At 33.6% G+C, this 19,666-nt stretch overlaps 1 protein-coding gene across 1 annotated transcript in view; it reads left to right on the top strand.

Annotated features, from left to right (window-relative positions):
- LOC110993646 (probable G-protein coupled receptor CG31760) overlaps nt 1-19,666 on the top strand; it is a 65,398-nt gene that overhangs the window by 23,260 nt on the left and 22,472 nt on the right. The window contains exons 3-6 of the mRNA XM_045632629.1: nt 2,806-2,929; nt 9,941-10,084; nt 12,281-12,481; nt 12,883-13,061. Of these exons, the coding sequence (XP_045488585.1) occupies nt 2,806-2,929; nt 9,941-10,084; nt 12,281-12,481; nt 12,883-13,061 (648 nt within the window). The remainder of the gene's footprint in view (nt 1-2,805; nt 2,930-9,940; nt 10,085-12,280; nt 12,482-12,882; nt 13,062-19,666) is intronic.

Here is a 19,666-nt window from a genome sequence, read left to right as displayed (position 1 = left end):
CTTTCGTGTAAGTTTCAATTATGATGTGTTTCATGACAATCAAAGCTAAATATAAATAAGTTTATTATGGAATATAAGATACAGGTATCACTTATTCCACGTCATTAACTTTGGTTCTATAGACATCTCTACACTTCGACAAAGAAGATAGAGGGTGTAAAAAAATTCTCGGTACTCTATTAAAATAGCAAATCATTATACAAAAAGACTATCGCATACAACACTATTGACATAATTCGTCTTTTATTTAACCGATGATTCATAGATCCAAAACTTTTAACTTCGTATTATTTCATTACTTTTTTTATTTAGAAAACTTAATGTACACTTATGAACGTCAAAAAAAAGATACATACATTATTTAATGTATATTTCTTTTTTTTGACGTTCTAATATTACATTTACTGCCAGTTCCTCTTACCCGCTCTACGCCCTTGACTTGCGAACTGGTTGTAAATGTAAACTTACAATTAATTTAATTTGTTTTTCTTGACGTTCATAAGTGTACATGTTTACCTATATTAATAAAGATATTTTTTATTTGATTGATTTGATTTGATAAATACATAAAAAATCACTTTTATCTTAAAAAAGACCCCTTTCAGTGCTTTTACAATACAAATATTCTCTATATATATCATAATGTTAATAACTATTGACACCATGCAAAATATAGTTAATATACACGAACATACAAGTCCATGACTTGCACTAAACACTAAACGTTACAGGATAACCGGGTCTCGCAAGCTGAACTCGCGACACTAACTGCTTCAGTTAAATTAAACCACACTCCTGAGTTGTATTTCTGATTTATATCCCAGCTTACATGTATTTAAACTTTATTCCGTACCTAAGCTAACCTAAGTTATTTCACTCGATTAAGCTGGAAATACCTCTGATTCAATTCCGATTCAGTATTAAGTTTTAGTACCACAATTTTCAAGTTTGTAACAACAGCGCTAAGTTGAATGAAGATATGGGTCAGTTATCGTCATAATTATTGTAGTCGGGCAGATTGTTAGATATTAAATTTAAGATTAGGAAAGAATTAGGAATTCGGAATGAATTAGGAAAGATTAAGAAATTCTTTTTTCTTTAATGGCTTTAATTTGTCCTAACTGGACACAAGGTACTTCGCCAGTGTCGTGTAGATGGAGAAAGCACGAAGGAGATTGATCGGTGAAAAAGTCATATTTATTAATTTAAATTTCTTATTAATTAGACATGTTTGCTTATTAATCTCTACTATTTGTCAATGGTCACCCTTTAAGCCTACTTAGTGCGTCACTAATCAAAAATCGAATCTAATAATTTTTCTCTTTTCACTTACAACCATTCTAACAATGTTAGGTGTGATACAAGAAACTTATGTTTGAATTTGGAAAACTGCTATAAACTTTATCTATGCTAAAAATTTATATGTGCAATGTTAACAATAACTATAAATTCGTCGAACGATCGCGAAACAATTTGTAAGGTTTATCTCATAATACATAACGGGCATCGTGGATTCACGATTTTGAATTCTCTTTTTTTTAATCATTTTATTTTAAATCGGGTAATAGTTTACAATAACACAAGAATTTAGTATGAAATAATGAATAATTTATGCAAATCGGGATGCAATTTGCTTAAATGTTTTACAATTTAAATCGGTATTCTACATTTGCGGGGCATTAATAAATGTTTGATTCCCGACAAAATAACATTCAGTATGATTGCCCATCATCTACTTTCCCAGTCCGCACATTAAAGGCGGAAACACATTATTAAAATGCCGCGCGACACAACATGTCAAAATCCGATGTGCACATTACCAACACGCGACACCACGACTCGCTTGCAAATTCAGAATTATTTCAGACTAGCGACCCGCCCCGGCTTCGCACGGGTACAATGCTGATACTAAATACACTACAGAAAATCTGTGAACGTTGTATATAAAAATGTGGGTTATCCATAAGCGATAGACATATACCATCACGGACTTTTCTGTAGACCTTTTCAATGTGTACAATACTTAGTATATTATTTTGATAAAACTTGTAGGGTTCAGCCTGGGTTTGCAATGTAAGCGGAAAAAATGTAATTATTTACGACATCACATTAGAAACCTCAAAAATAACAGTACTTCTCCACTATTTCATGGATGTTATTATACATACAAACCTTTCAATCTTGAATCACTCTATCTATTAAAAAAACCGCATTAAAATCCGTTGCGTAGTTTCAAAGATTTAAGCATACAAAGGGACATAGGGACAGAGAAAGCGACTTTGTTTTATAATATGTAGTGATGACAATAGTGAAGGTGTATAATCGTGTGCTAATTATGCTATAAATTTAAGTCAGATGAAGATTATGAAGATTTGATGCAAAATTTGGGTAGACATCTGATAATATACATGACCAAAATTGACATTAAATGCTTTCAAACTGTTCTACCAGCTTCTACCTGTACTGCTGTATTTTCTTCTTTTGATGGCATAATGTGTGTGTATGTGACATTCGTGCGAAGAACGACTGACACGTGGCGTCTGGTGTTGTCAAGAAGCACACTGATCAGTCGATCGAGTCGAGTGGCCACCATCGACAACACAACGATGTAATGATCGGGTGGCGTGTGCTTGCATGGAGTCGCGTCGGATGTTCAAAGTGTGATTCTAGCCATAGTAGTACAATTTGATTCGTGTCGGATCGCGGGGCGTTTTAGTAATGTGTTTCCGCCTTAAGTGTTTCATACAACTATGTTAGATAATTAGAAATTAGCTGCTCATAATAACTAAACGTGTGTTTTTCCAGAGGCACAAGTGGAATTGATATAGATTTGCGACGCGTTGATATTGACCAGTGTCCTCTGAAGCCTGGCTCCAAGCAGCTGAATATCTTCGCCGGTACTGATAAGTGTAAGAAGAAAACTACAGAGGTTTGATATTTTATAACTATAAAGTTTTTTTTATTTTTGCTAGCAAAAGTAGTTTTGCTATTAATATTATTTAATCAACAGGCGCACCCACACAGAGGAAGCAGCCTCGCGAGGCAAATGCCTCGGTTAGTGTAGACGTGCCTTAGCTGAGAGAAGCGCGCGATCTGCCGCGGGCGAGCTACCGAGTGCCTGAGCCGTCGAGTGTCGGCTTTTTTACTTGCTCAAAGGCACCTTCAGTCGTTTACCGTGCGCACTCTGAAGGCTCGGGCTTGCCGCGCGCGGAAAATGCCTCGCGAGGCTCGCTCTGTGTGGACGCGCCTGTTGATTGTAATTATTTTAATTAAAATCTATTTACTGAATATTATTACATTGCTATTAAATATGGGGGTTGGTTGTACATGTATTTGATAACGCCATGTCCATCCCTCCATACCTTTTAGCCTTTTAAGGCAGTTATCGCCGCCCACCATCATATCAAAATCCATTATATCAATTTAATAAATAACTTTGTAAGTTAGTGATAAATAAATTATGGAGTTAAATATTAAAATAAATACCGTATATATTTAATTAAACCTTTGTCGGTTTTGATTTATTTTCTATGAATGTTTGAGAAAGACTATCGTTAAATTCATATCTTAAGTGAAGTTCGTCTATTGCCCTAAACGGCCCCGGGTACATCGTAAGATGCCTAAGAATTGATGCTAACTTCAGGCGGATTGCCACAATGGGACTATTTATTTAAGAACTAGTGATGTGAAAGCCTCTATATTACTATTAAGGATTATGCAATGACATATTTATAATTACTATTGAGCAAATAAGAACCGACTTCAAAATTATACAAAATATTTATTGAACTTAGACAATACATTTTAAATTTTTCATACCGAATATGATCATTAAAAATATGTATAAAATAGCTACGTATATACGTTTATTCTAAAAACTATATATTTTTTTCACATCAAAGCTTCACTAGCTTATTTTTGCATAAAAATTACAAAATTTATGCTCACAATATTACATTAAAATATATTTAATTATAGAAAACCAAATCGAAGCAATATCTAACTTAATGTATATTATCATTAAAAGAAACAAATTTAAAATAGTCAATATAAAACAAAAACTGTTTGAATTAAAAATCAAGTAAATAGTTTTCTTCAATTAACTAACACGTAACATTTATAAAAGCCAAGATGTATCTCACCTTTAGGACCGATTAATCTAGTCGAGATTTACCGCTTAAGTAAATAAACTCTGCTAAGCTGTGATCTCGGCACATCACTAATTGAAGAAATTATCAGGAATTATCTTCCCGCTGAGATAAAACTCCCAGGGCTGTGATCGAGATATCGCCTGCCTTTTGTTTACAGCCCGCCATCCTAGCTAATAGCTGATATACATCTAAGATATCTCCGTAAAGTTATAGTCCCATCGTATTGACTATTAATTTAATCACATAATATAGAGCAGTGTTGGTCTAGTGGCTTCAGCAAGCGACTCTTACCACTGAGGATGAATCGAACCCCGGCTGTGCACCAATGGACTTTCTGTCTATGTATTGCTAGGGTGAAGTAAGAAGGAAACCGGCTTATGTTAGACCCAAAAAGTCGATGGAACGTTTCAGGCACAGAAGGCTAACCTACTTACATTAAATTGACTTGAAATGTTTGGTCCAGAGCTAAATAGGTTTTTGTACATAGGTAGTTCAACTGATTTATTTGTTATTAGTTATTAAATGGAGTGCCTCATTAATCCTGCTTACCAAAGTAATTTGTTTAATGTTATTTCTTCGATGTTTTTTTTAGCAAGTAATTGAAGGGATGTTGCTTGATCAATGTTTTTGTTTCTTTCTTAATATCGTATGAGCACAGCCCCTAATGATTGCAAAAGTTTATAAAGATGTTTTATGTTTATAACAAAACAAAAAGAACAAGTATATGTTAGAAATAAGATGTTTTCGTTTCTAATATAATATAAAGTTTTGTTGAAATTAATTAACCTGTTTTTACGTTCTATAAATGAAACAACTGGCGGTCCAACCTTTTCCTCTGAGCCTGTCGGCTTTTTAGGTCTAAAGCAAGCCCGTTTCATCGGGGTGTTTTCTTCATCCTTCCAGCGTAGAAGAAAGTCCATAGATAGAAAGTCCATTGGTGAACAGTCGGGCATCAAACCTCAAGAATGAGAGTCGCATGCCGAAATTTTTCTCTTTTTTACGGTTTATAGCAATGACAATATTCAAAATGTAATGGTATGTAAGAATACCGGCTGTGCATGGGGACTCCTATGATATTACATTCCATATATCATATTGTAAAACAAGATGTCAAGCACACAAGGCTGATTAACTTATCTATAAAGAAAAGCAAATGACGGCCTTATTGCTTTCGAGGTATCTCTTCCAGGCAACCACTGTGAGAAAAAAAAATAATGTTTTAAATAAGGTAGGCAAGAAGTGCAATAATAATAATATTACATTAAGAAGAAACTAAACAGGAACAAAAATAAACTAAACTGATACTGGACACATGAAAAGCAAAAAGTAAAAAATGTCAATGAAACAAATTAAATACTATAAAAAAGTCTTTTCACAAGACTTTTTAAGTCAATTATAAATTCACAAGTCAAAAAACATAGCAGCGTCTCTAATTAGGATTTGAATACTGCAATGTCGACATTGTAAAATGCAATTGTACCAAATTGACAGTGGGATGGTTGCAAATTTGTGCACGTATTTTTGACAAGCGTTTTAAACGTTCATTTTCAAGCTACAAGTACAACAGCTTTAAGATTTATTTATTTACTAGCAGACTCGGCCAAGTGTTGCTGTGGCTAAGGTTTTTGTTATATTACATAGTAGTAAACTATTCAAAGGAAATAATATGATACTAGATTATTATTCTTACATATCAAGAACTATATTTATTCAAAAAAGAATCTTATGGAGTTTACTATTAAGTATATTATGGAAGAAGAGCAGTGTTGGCCTAGTGGCTTCAGCGTGCGACTCATGTCATCAAATCATGAAACAGATTCAAAAATCTGAGGCCAGGACCTAAAGATTATATAAAAAAAGACACAAAGAGATTTTCTACTTTTCTGCTAGTTGATTATAAACTGGATTAAAATTCCCAGTATACACATCTCAGCCAACATTTGAACTAGTACAATCGGTCGGTACTTCGCTAAGCTAATACAATAAGCTGAAGTTGTGAACGATATTGGGGCCCGATATTGTTTCAAATATCCCGTATTGATCCATTCAGTTTGACTTTTAGAAATGGTATTGAATCCAATATTGTCCTAGATGTTTGTCATAAAGATATCAATGAATGATCGACAGTTGTTTATACAAGCGAGTGCTCAACGTTTATATCCCAAAAAGTATCTTAACAGTTTTGAGAAAATTAATTCTTTTAAAGTAATATTAACTTAGTAGGTGCGGTTTACAAAGTGGGTACATTTATTGTTATTTATTATCTTTTGTCGATCCGAAGTGGTGGAGGCCTGATGACCTGTAACAAAGGTGCCCAACCTTTAGCAGGCATCAGTCTCACATAAACAATAACTATCCCTTAAAAGAAGAATGACAATTATTTACATACATTAAGAAATAGTTGTAACTTATCATGTATGAAGTTTTGTGAGAAATAAATAAAGATTATTATTATTATTTATTTATGTGCTTGGTCTTATGATAAAGAAATATATTATGATGGAACCAACTTTCAACCTCCAAGACTTAATTACCAGTCCCGACAATGTTTGGCAATAGGTTTTGGGCAACAACTCTTTTGCGTTTGTTCCATAGACCATATTTTTTTGAAGCATATAAACCTGGCACACGTTGATTTTTGTTTTAAAATATGCTGGTTTTCCCTGTTTTCTTCACCATACGGACAAGTGCACTCATAAAACTACACATTTATTTTATTCACATTTTATATGTTTACGCACAATTAAGGTACGAGTTTCGCACGCCTAAACATTAAGGCCTGTATTCACTTTGATTAGTGCAGGTGATTAGTGATTAGGAGAAAACATCGACACGATTGCGACCGATTAGTGCAGGTGATTAGTTAAAATCATTTATTCATGTAGGTAACATAATGAACGTCAAAAAAGAAATATGCATTAAATGCTTCTAATTTAACATTTACTGCCAGTTCTCAAAACAAAAGCGTATAAACGCAACGGAAGAGAAGAACTGGCAACTCTCCGCCACTCTTTTTAACATGACTTAGTATCGTGATTAGAAGGGGTTTCTTATATACTATAGTATTTTTTTGCGAACTGCCAGTAGCCACGTCGCTAACCCCTTACTCGCAGCGTGCCTGACAAAACATATCATTGTATTGTTTAGCTTCGGATTTACTTAACAGAGCCACTAAACAAGAATTTTACTCTACTTGCACTATCCTGCACTGATCATCCTCAATTACTAATCACTTGCACTCGCACTAATCAAAGTGAATACAGGCCTTTAGAAACAAGATACACAATTTTATTATTATTAAATGTTTAATTTATTAATGAAAATAATTTGTAAGCGACTGTTTTGCATAATATGTACTTAGGTTAAATCTAAAAAAAACTCTTTTAGCAGTTACAGTCGTCAAAATAAATCTTTATGTTTTTTTCATTACTGTAAGCTTTTCTTCATATCAAAACGTTAACAGAAGCAAAAACAAAATAGCTTTTAAGGAATTTTTTACCACAGAGCACGTTAAATGGAAAGTTAATAAATGGTTTTCGATAAGCGAAAATGCGCCAACCATTTTTCATTCAAACCTGGCACGCGTAGGCTTCGAGCAAACTTTCCTAAAATATTGTGTGTCTTGTATTGAAGGTTTTTTCACACACCTGTGAAAGGATTATTACAATATTTTACTACGAGGTGTCCTAGGAGCTGAAGCTTTTACTTATTACTGTTAGGCAGCCAGTGTCATCCCAAAGATACATTGATGAAATCATGTCGGTTATAGGCCAGTGAGTAAATAAAAAAAAATATTAAAAAACAACAATGAAATTAATTTACACAATAAAATTGAGGCTTTGGCGTTCTCGCTAGGAAAACTCTTGCCAAGGAAACTAATGCTCATAAACACGTCGATGAGAATACATCTACTAAAGAAATACATCTTAATATATATATTTCTTGTATGCGTGTGTATGTGACTGAACTCCTCCTAAACGACTGGACCGATTTAGACGAAATTTTTTGTGTGTGTTCAAGGGGATCTGGGAATGGTTTAGATTCACAATTTTGTCCGCTGGACAATGTTTTTTTAATTAATTTTCAATTTATTAGTTGTTGTTGATTTTGGAATGTTTTACATTGGATCCGACAGACGGCGCTACCATCGCAGTGTCAAATTTTAAATAATATTCGAATTTTAATTTTAGTCTGTCCCGAAATTTAAAAAAAGTTTTGTTATCATTGTGTTATATCGTGTGTGACCATGTGCTGGATCGTTAGATATTGTCATAACATTTGAATAATAATTTTCATCAAAATGGCTTATTAAAAATTGAAATTTTGAAATTAAAGACGTGTAGACAGGACAACGTCTGTCGGATCCGCTAGTAGACAATATAAAAAACATTAACAATATACCAAACTCCGCCCGCGTGTGTCCGATATTTATCTAAGAAAGTTTTTTTTTATAGAACAGGGGGCAATCAAACAAAAGGCCCATCTGATGTTAAGAGATACCACTGCTCAGGTGGTGCGCTTTTTATAATCGCTCTTTTATAGAAGGACCCTACATCGAATTGGTTCGTAAATACTTCGATGGGTAGCGGGCAGCTGATAGCGACAACATACTGGTAGTGCGGAGAAACTGCCTTAAAAATGCTCGGTTTTGTAAAAATATATTCAATATACAAATATGTATTAATATAAATTTTCAAGTGCTGCCATGCATAGAAGTTATGGTATATTTTTTGTAAATGTGAATTTTAAAGCCTATTTCATACAATCTGGTGGATGGTATCCGTCAGGATTATTATTTACTATCCATATGTCCTTTATTTAACAATGCAGTCCTGTCGTTCGCTTTAAACTCTGTCTATCAAACGCATGCAATATTTCCCATACGAAAAATCATATTTTTTTTGGGTTGTTTCAGCATTGGCGTTTGTTATTTTAAACTGGATCTTAATATAAAAAAAACGTGTGTATACGTGTGTGTACACGCGTTAGAAGTTATACTTCTTTGGCGTAACAAAATAAAAACCTTTTCAAAAATTTTATTCTACGTTTTGTTACGAAAGTTTAATTATAACCCATAATCTAGTTAAATTAAGTTAATTTAAATATCGCAAAAACACTGTTATGTTGACTATAGCTAAATTCCGGGCGTCGGTTTTTTTGTGACGGTGAGCGCGCGCATCGTAAAAATTTACTCTAATCATTATCACGCGCCAAAAGAACTATAACTTAAAAAATTTAAATCCTTATTCTTAATCGTATCGAGTCCCGTAATCCGCTAAGCGGGGCTGAAACATTTTTGATTTTGATTCTCTTATATGCCGTCGCTAATCTTCGCACTAGCAAGAATTTATACAAAATATTTATATTCAGGTTTAGAAATTAATAATCCATAAGTGAGGTCAGTTTTAAAGACTGAGGAAGGAAGAAGTTCGACTTTATTATTCGCTTATATACAATAAGATAATACCAGTACCTAATAATAACATAATATATACCGAAACATACATACATAAATGGCACCATAACCCTTCATATCTTGGCGTCTGTTTGATTGATGATGAGTATTCTGTGTCATTTTCGATTTGTTGACTAAAAGACCGAATATCCGCAATTATACTTTTGGTGAACTGTTCACTAATGCACCAAAAGTACAATTCTGAGTTTAATTTTTAGTCTGAGTTTTAGAACCTGACGTTTAGCCCAACACACCAAGACAGAAAAGAGTATATTTTGAGTTTTTCGAATGAAAATCTAAAGGCAACAGTTCACTTTATTGTATTTGATTACAGTGTGTGCCAGTCCCAGGTTTGGGTTTCCGTCGCGGCTCGTATCGCTGTGTATGTCGGCGAGGCTTCTATTTTCCCAATACAACAGCTGAAAACCGCTACTACAATGGAAGTGTGATTGAAGAGGAATACGAGAAACATTTACAGGTACTAACGATATTTAACGTCTTGCCAGGGCTTGCTTTTATGTTATATATTTTCTATATTCTTATGTTATATAACTTCAGATATGAGTAATCTAACTGCCTAGCCTCATTTAGTGAGTATTTACGAAACAATTTAACTTAGGCTGTACAATTCTTAAAAGGCCCGCAACGCATTCGCGAGTCCTGGCATTGAGAGTGTCCATGGGCGGCGGTATCACTTTATATCAGATAAGCCTCCTTGCCGTTTGCCCCTATTCTATAAAAAATATACTAAACATGTTATCTGCCAAATAACACTATGGTAAAAACAATCTATGAAATAGACATTCCAATATATCTACCGTGTACGCTATTATTATGGGTTAATGAATTCAGAAAAATGTTTAGATATTTTACCAAAATTGAATCGTATGAAAATGAAATTTGAACAAAATATAAATACCGAATCCAAACGCTAAATGTTTTTATAAATATTCAGGTCAATAATAAGCATTGTTATTTGAGTTATGCATTGAAACCTGACCAAACTTTTTTATTTTTATTATTTTTACTATGGTTGCTTGTACTAAACAATTTTAAATAAATATAGACAATATCTAATCAAAACAAAACAATTATAATGGATGAGAAACATAATTTTTTGATGTACACATTTATGCAGTTTCTAAAAGAGGATTTTTAATAAAATATAAGTGTACAAGCGATCCGTATCTGTCTTTCTGTATCTGTTTCGCATTCATTTGTTTTTTTCTATTTTATATCTGGTGTCTGACATGCGCTATCATCTCTTTAGTAGTCAGCGATGCCAGTTTCTTCTTTATGTTTCCCTCCAACGTACGAACGAGTGCTAATTCGCACAGATAAAAAGTCTATTGGGTCTCAGGGGTTTAAACCTCAGAGATGAGCGTCGTACACTGAACTCACTAGACTAACACACTTTCGAGATTCTCATTGTGAAGTTTATTATATAGGAATAGAACAATATTGAAATCAACTATTTAGTTATGATTAGTATTTTTTCGGTAACCTTATAGGTTAGGTCCAATAGCCACAGTGCAACCGTCTTCTTGCACTCATTTTTTGTTATATTGTGGCAAGAATTTAGATTTGACGAACAGTGAGTACCTTCCAATGTTTGTATGTCTCTGCCGTGGGATAAATGAACGGAAGGAAAGCGCTTACCATGAGAATTGCTCTATGATGTAATAGTTACTGGTTAGAAACATTTTGTATAACAAAAAATATCAACTCAAAAGAATGTCGGAGAATGGTTGTCAGTTCGTCACAGCCCGCCTTTACTGTAAATTTAAAGCATTTATTTATATAAATTGAGAAATGGACTTGAATATAGCTTTAATTAGCTAGTTTGGATTTGCCAATAAAAGACAGACCACATTCTAATTAGGTATATCATGTACAACAGATCAACGTGAGGCTAGTAATTACAATGCTAGAGAGCTTAAGAGAACCGTTGCACGAGAGAAAATACGCACACACTTTCTGGGTTAAATCATTTTTGCAAAAAAACACTTATTTTTAAGATCTTTATATAAAATAATAGTTATTAGTCAGTAGGAAATCTTATGAATGAAAATATCGATATTCCAATTTTATATTCAAGTTCAGCGGAAAAACATAATGTTGAACAACAATAAATATAAAACAAACCTCGATCGAACTACGGACATTCATATCCGCGCGTAGCACGTGCTACGAGTGAGCTACGATCTGTACTACCTCTACATTGCAACGTAGCTCGTAGATATAATCGTTACACGAGGCAATTGAAAGCATTTGGCTGGACGCCAAGTGGTCGCAGTCTTGTGGCTTAAATGGCCTTATTTTTAAGCGATACTTTTGTTTACTGCTCCTCTTATTGAATGAGGTTTTTAGTTTAACAGTTAACATTTAAAAAGCAGTTTGTCACTCTTGGCTTGGCCGTAAAATACATTTAGATCATTGTGTAAACTGCATCTATTTGGGAATTTAACGACAGAAGTAAACCATGATTATACGTGGTTTCCACTTATTACATAAACAGACAGATATTTGATACATTAATACAAACCACAGCGGTTTTTTAGTATAACATACTGTGATATATTAGACCATTTTCTAAAATTTTAGGAAAAGCTGTCCTAGAGCTTTTTATTTTCCATTCACTGAAAAGCCAACTTATAATTTATTTGATTCGCAGCAGTATCAGAGCCTTTACGGTCAACAGTCAGCCTTTCATTGCGTGCCCTGCGCTGAAGGCTGTGAGGCCTGTATCGACGGTTCACCATGTGTGGCGGCCCTTAACTGGGTAGCTAGAACAACGATTTTCACACTCGCCTGCCTTGTGATATCCTGTCTGCCTTTTATTATCTGGTTCACGATTAAGTATGGACATGTTCGGGTGAGTAGTAATTGAAATAAATTTATAATGTTAATCATAGTATTTGTGATATCTTAAATTTGAATTTTAAATGCAATCATTATAAGAAAACCTTATTCAAATTCTAATAACACGATACAACTATATTCTAACTTAAAGGCCAACCTAACGCGAATATTTTTAATTTTTTTAAATTAAATACTTCAAGGCATATTCAAAAATATGACAGAGAACACGAAAGATGAAATGGAGCCTTTCACTACATTCTGATAAGTCAACATCTCTAGTCTAATAATAGACACAAACTATTTTTAACTTTTTTGACAAAAAATTTACTGTTAAGCTAAAGCTGACTACGCTTACTACGACTTACGCTGACTAATTTGTAATCGAACTTGTTTACCAAATTAATAACTCAACAGGTAGTTAGAGCAGCCAGCCCAGCACTGCTCAGGGTGATCGTATTGGGAGCTTTGTTAATCTATTGCACGACGTTGGTGATGTATGGAAGACCAACACTATTTACATGTACTGCCAGGGTCTGGCTTAGGGAGGTTGGCTTCTGTCTGACATATGGCGCCTTGATGCTGAAGACTTGGAGGTAATTTTTTAATATATTATATATTTTAATTACCTTAACTAATAATTTCAAATACGGTAATAACCGATACAAAGCAGTATTCATTTATACTTTATTTTTTTAATAAATACTAGATTTTAAACTCATTCGACGTTTCGCGATTTCGAAAATATTTAAACTATCTCAACTTTTGGTTATCTTGCATGGCATGCATTCCGGCAGCTGTATCAACTTAAATGAAGTACTCATTTTATTTGTTGCATATACCACATTATATGGAAATAATTACATTAGAACATAAATAAAGAAATGTTTAACAATAATTGGTCTCCTCTAAATGTCTCTTTCATCTGTTTGATTTGGAGATTATAACTGTCTTACTCCAGTGGTGTACCCAACCCTTTCTTTGGTACCCAAGTCTTTGTTTGCCTGTCGAACTGTCCATTGTGTAATACAATAATACCCTCTTGTCCTCATCCATTCCATTTTTGGTTTAATCAAAAATATATTAGGAAAAATATGAAAATTATTACAACACCATTGTTTGTTATTTGAACAAATTAAGTGTCTATCGAATTGAAATATTGTGTACCTTATATTTGATTGAACTTTACAATTTCATAGAAAAAGCAAAAAATTTATATACGTAATAACTATGGAATTTGACAAACTTTACTTAGTTTTAATTAATTAATGTATTCTAAATCAAGATAAACGAAAGCTGGTCTTGTAAACGTGATAATTTCATGATTAGGTAAGTAGTCGTTCCATTGTCGAAAAATTCTATAAACATTAATTACTTACTATTCATAATATATAAACAAATTGCTGATGTAAGTGCTAATCAATCGATAAACAATTTTATATAAATTGAAAAACCTCTATAATATCAAATTTAATATAATAGGAGTAAGAAGACCGGAAACAATTACACTAAAACTAATATTGTATTGCGTCTAAGTTCTCTTGTATACTTGACATGATTTAAGTTATGCCTTGAAATTGCGTTGTGGTTTGGCAATTTTGTAGCAATTTATTCATATAACGTCGGAATTTAATATATTGTTTAAAAATCTGTTGACATTATAAAGCAATGTATCTTCAGAAAACCAGCAAGCTCTTTAACTCTCACTAGGTAACTCTACCTTCAATTGCCCAAAAATTTGAGGTGAAAACTTTTTTGTTTCATTAATATTAATTTTTCTTTAATATTTATCATTTTGCTGACTGTAGACCTTCAAACATTTATATAATCGTTTTGGAGTTTATTATATACCCTTTTTTTACCATTTGCAATCAACCTCTTGGCTTTTATAATATGATATTTTACTATATTAGGGATAAAATATTAATTTGTTTTTTATGAAACTTAAAACACTTATTCGTTTGCAATCTACTTACTTTACTAAGGCAAGTAATTTTTTTTCTCTTAAGCCACTTGGTCAAAACTGTTTTCCATTAATTATAAGTCATGTAACTAAGCAATTTCACAATACCATAAATATAATTAATCTGTCAGACATTTCAATGGATGACAGAAATCCATTAAAAATAATCAAAGGAAATGTTAATGTAACAAATAGCTATACGGAATTATTAGACATCTTGTCAAGGTTTAAATTTTGAATTTTTTGTGACCTCTCTTGAAAATACTCTTTAATTTTTGGTTTATGAAAGGCGTACTAGCCGATGATTATAATTTTTACGGATATTATTTTTACGTCTAATAATGTTTTCTGGAACGTGTTGTTTTTCCGAAATAATTTATGTCATTTTAAATATTAGAATTTAAGATTTTCGACAAGGTTTAGCTGATTAAAAACTTTTTATGTACATACGTATTCATGAAGTCTTTACTACACCTAATCTAATAAAACATCAAACCGCGGGTCAAATTGAATAATAAAAGGGCTGGAAAGGGCTCCACGTTCTATATTAATAAATAAAACACTGGGACTTCTTTAGAAAACAAGATTTTGTTTATTTACACAGAAATGACAACTCGGCTGCTTTAGACAGATAAAGAGACCTTTGTTGAATTAAATGTTTTGCGCTATGTTTACGTACTGGTGCTGTGAACTCTGAATATATTTTCTTTATTTGAATGGATAAACTTTAATTTTAATTTATGATTATTTTTTATTTACTAAAAATCTTTTTAAAAGAAGTGAGAAGTTAATCAAGAAGAATGATATGCAAATGCAATGCAAATGTAACAAATAATACACGAGAAATCAACAAACAAAAGAAATTAATTACGTAAAACAAGCTAAAGATTATTTTTTAAATAAAAAAAAAATTGTGTGTGTCAGCTCCGACGCACGACTGGAGTTTACTCCTTAAGTACGATTGTCTAAACATACGCAAAAAGAGTTTATCCAACTGAAAATAAGATTAATACCATATGAAAGGGTAAATTAACAAATTAATGAAAATAAAATACATATATCTTAATATATATATTTCTTGTGTGCGTGTGTATGTAACTAAACTCCTCCTAAACGACTGGTCCTCTACGCGGCAAATGTATGGGCTGACGCGGCAAAAAAGAGGTACATGATCAAAAGACTGGACACAGTGCAAAGAAGTTTTGCTATAAAGATATGTAGGGCTTATAGGACAGCTCCACTCAGCTCCCTCAGAGTGCTGGCAGGCTTACTCCCCCTAGATCTGAGAGTACACGAAAACAAAACATTATACCAAATTAAAAAGGGGCATATGACCTGCGAGTACTTAGGGGGAGCTGAGGTGGAAACGAAAACACCTTTTCATAAAAGTCTTCACCCGGCAAAGACAGCAGTGGAATATGTTATTCTAACAAACTAAGAACTAGCGATAAATAATGAAAGCATTCAAATATATACGGATGGTAGTAAGACGCAAGAAGGGGTGGGAGCTGCGATCTCCCTTTGGAAGGGAGAAAAAGAAATAAAGAGTCAAAAGCTGCCTCTGGCACATTTCTGCACCGTGTATCAGGCAGAACTGGTGGCGTTACAAAGAGCGGCGCAGACAGCGGTGCAGCGGAAGGAGACCGAGGTCCTCATATACAGCGACTCAAGGTCTGCATTGGATGCGGTTGCGGGGGGACGCTCTTTCGATCCCCTGGTCACCGAGATCCGCGAGCTTCTTACCCAGCACCCAGAGAAGAGCGTCAAACTTTTCTGGGTAAAAGCACACGCGGGGAGAAGAGGGAACGAAAGAGCGGACCAGTTGGCCAAAGAAGCCACTAACACAAAGCGGAGGCCAGTCTACGACCGCTGCCCGCTATCATACATTAAAAAATTAATACGCGCAGGCACGGTGCGGGAATGGGTCAAGAGACAGTCCGAAGAAACAACCGGGGCGACAACTAGGATGTTCTTGCCCGACCCAGAAGCTGCGTACAAAATCGCAAGGACCAAAGGGTTTAACCCTATAATGACCCAAATTTTGACAGGGCATGGAGCCTTCGCGGAATACCTCCACCGTTTCAAAATAAAAACGAGTCCCGCATGTGAATGCGACGAAAACACAATACAAACGGTGGAGCATCTCCTAGTGGAGTGCCCCATATTCGCCATTCAAAGGCACGATCTGGAGCAGACCGTGGGGATGCGGATGACACGCAATGTGCTGCCCGACATCCTTGCGGGGCACAGGACGGCCCTGGAAAAATTTTGCGAGCGGATTCTGCGGAGGACGCGAATATTCAACGGCGCCCGGAATATTGCTACGCCCTGTAATTAATTCAAAATGACCAAAATGCTAAATTTTTATGAAAGTATGTAAAGTGAATGTAAATAAACAAAGAAAATAAATATACAATTTAAATAAAGAAAACTACTACACTATACTAGGAAATGTAAAATGTTAAGTAAATGTGAATGCATAAAGCTGCTGTAAGAAACACAATATAATATAACATAACAATATTAAAATAAAAATAAAAAATTGAATGAACAAAATAAATACAGCAAAAAAGGACCCTGATAAGCAAAAGTCAGGGGTGGGTTCGCAGCTCCATTTAAAAAAAAAAAAAAAAAAACCACTGGACCGATTTAGACGAAATTTTTTGTGTGTGTTCAAGGGGATCTGGGAATGGTTTAGATTCACAATTTTGTCCGCTGGACAATGTTTTTTTAATTAATTTTCAATTCATTAGTTGTTGATTGATTGATTTTGGAATGTTTTAAATTGGATCCGACAGATGGCGCTACCATCGCAGTGTCAAATTTTAAATAATATTCGAATTTTAATTTTAGTCTGTCCCGAAATTTAAAAAAAGTTTTGTTATCATTGTGTTATATCGTGTGTGACCATGTGCTGGATCGTTAGATATTGTCATAACATTTGTATAATAATTTTCATCAAAATGTCTTATTAAAAATTGAAATTTTGAAATTAAAGACGTGTAGACAGGACAACGTCTGTCGGATCCGCTAGTAAATATATATTTATTCATTTTATATACATTTATTATAACTAATCGGCGAAATATTTTACATTAAACTTTTCACAATAGTCAATTTCAGATGTGCACAAATATTTCATTAGGAATGTTGATAAATTATGTAATTATTATTATCTGACAATTATCATTTATTTTTTAAAATAATCCAACCAAATTAGAAAGTTGCGCACCATAGGTGCGCACCAAAAAAGTAACGAGGTCATTCATCAGTAGATTTTACCTGTCATATTTTTCTCATACCGGGCGCCTTATATATGAAAATCGATTCTTAAGGAGTAAACTCCAAAAAGTTAAGAAGAACTTTTGTAAGTTCACTATCATATATAGAGAACTTACAAAAGTTCTGTCCTTTTTAGAAACTCTTTCGACATCACTTAGTTTAATATTACACCCAAATCGTTGAATTATCCTTGAAATTACTTCTGCAGCGAGTAAAAGTGTAACGGGTCGAACGCAACGATAACAGAGGCATTAACTTTTAGCTGCCGGCTGTCAAGTACAACTTAGCGCTTTTATTTTATGTCACGGTTGCCATTATTCATTATTTTAGCTCTCTTTCTTAGTACCAACTTATACTTGACAGGTTTGTTATGAACGTGTCAATATCAATTCTGGATAAAGGCCATAATGTTGACTTTTCAGGTTATTAAAGAAAAAAGAGCGGCAACGCACTCGCGAGCCCTCTGGCATTGAGAGTGTCCATGGGCGGCGGTATCACTTAACATCAGGTGAGCCTCCTGCCCGTTTGCCCCCTGTTCTATAAAAAAAAAATAATGCGTGGAGTCGAGAGTCAAACTTCATTAAAATTGCTTACACACAACTGATCGCATCTTTGACAATTAAATAATGAATATTATAAATTGGTTAACAAGCACGTATTTCAGCTAATTTCACGACGCTCACACTGTTTACTCTGTTGCATAGCAAGAATACCACGCGCATGTTCTTGGGAAATACCGACTCACTCTCTTTCTCTTTACTTTGTAACTTTGTTACATTGTAACATTTATACCCAATTGGAATTCATTGCTTGAGCGTTTCCGGCACAAAAACACGCACACGCAAAAATCACCGATCTGTTTCGACACTAAAAGATTACCTTGGTTTAATTAATTCCTTGATGCTTGAAGAGCCTCTGTATGCCATGCATGTAATAAATAAAATATTAATAGTATAAGATGACTGTACTTTTGGCTCTTAATAATTGAGCCTACACATACCTCTTTTATAATCAAATATTTCATATTCTAAATAAGTCTAAAAATACAATTCATGTCGTACCGCCGGGAATTCCAACTTCGAAATTCTTAATTTAAAAATTAAGAATTCATTAAGATTTAAATTTGATTACGTTGAAGCAGGAAGAGGGTATAGTTAAAAATAATTAAGGTAAATTGACAATTTGTAGAAATTTAATTGATTAGAGTCGGGAGTGATTCTGAAAGTTAAATAATTTACTTTTACTTTAAGTAAATATAACTATATTATGTTGTTATTTTCACTATGAAGCCAAATAAAATGTGCGTCCTAATAATAACAAAAACGCGGCAGAAAAATTTATTTGTTACAAGTAAAAAAATATTGAGTGTGTAATTAAAAATCTATATTGTATTATGATTCCTGCATGTTTTTTAAAACTAATATCGTTTCGAAAAAACGGACCAGACCCACCCAAAAACAAAACACGATATTGTGGCAAAATACGACTTTATGTTATCTCAACAGATATTTTATCTTCCATCTACGTTGCCAATGTTATTTTTAAGACTTGCGTTTTTTTATAATGTATAAGTTAATGTACGAACAATAGAAATCGTAGACATAGAAATTGGTGCACACCCGGGGTTTGAACTTATGGCCTAAGACTAACAAGAGTCGAGACGCGCGAAACTCTTATTCTGGACTATGAATCTTACTAAGTCACTATATCATTTTTTTTTCTTTTTTTTATTGTAAAGATGTATCTGTTTTGTTTCCAAATAAATAAATCAGTTACCGGGTCTATAAAACTGTTAATCCTTATTTATGAAATAATAAAAATAAGGAAATTCTGTCAAAGGGAAGAGAAATCAAACCTAAACGTTTCCTGATAGTAATTCGTGTCTTACAAAAACGCTGAAGATTCGAGCTTTAACGAGAACATAGGTATATTCAAATAAGTTTGCGTTACATCAAA

The sequence above is a fragment of the Pieris rapae genome, chromosome 20, assembly GCF_905147795.1.
Source record: "Pieris rapae chromosome 20, ilPieRapa1.1, whole genome shotgun sequence".
Lineage (NCBI taxonomy): Eukaryota > Metazoa > Arthropoda > Insecta > Lepidoptera > Pieridae > Pieris > Pieris rapae.
The sequence above is the reverse complement of the archived record's forward strand: the minus strand, read 5'-3'. Positions and strand labels throughout refer to the sequence as shown.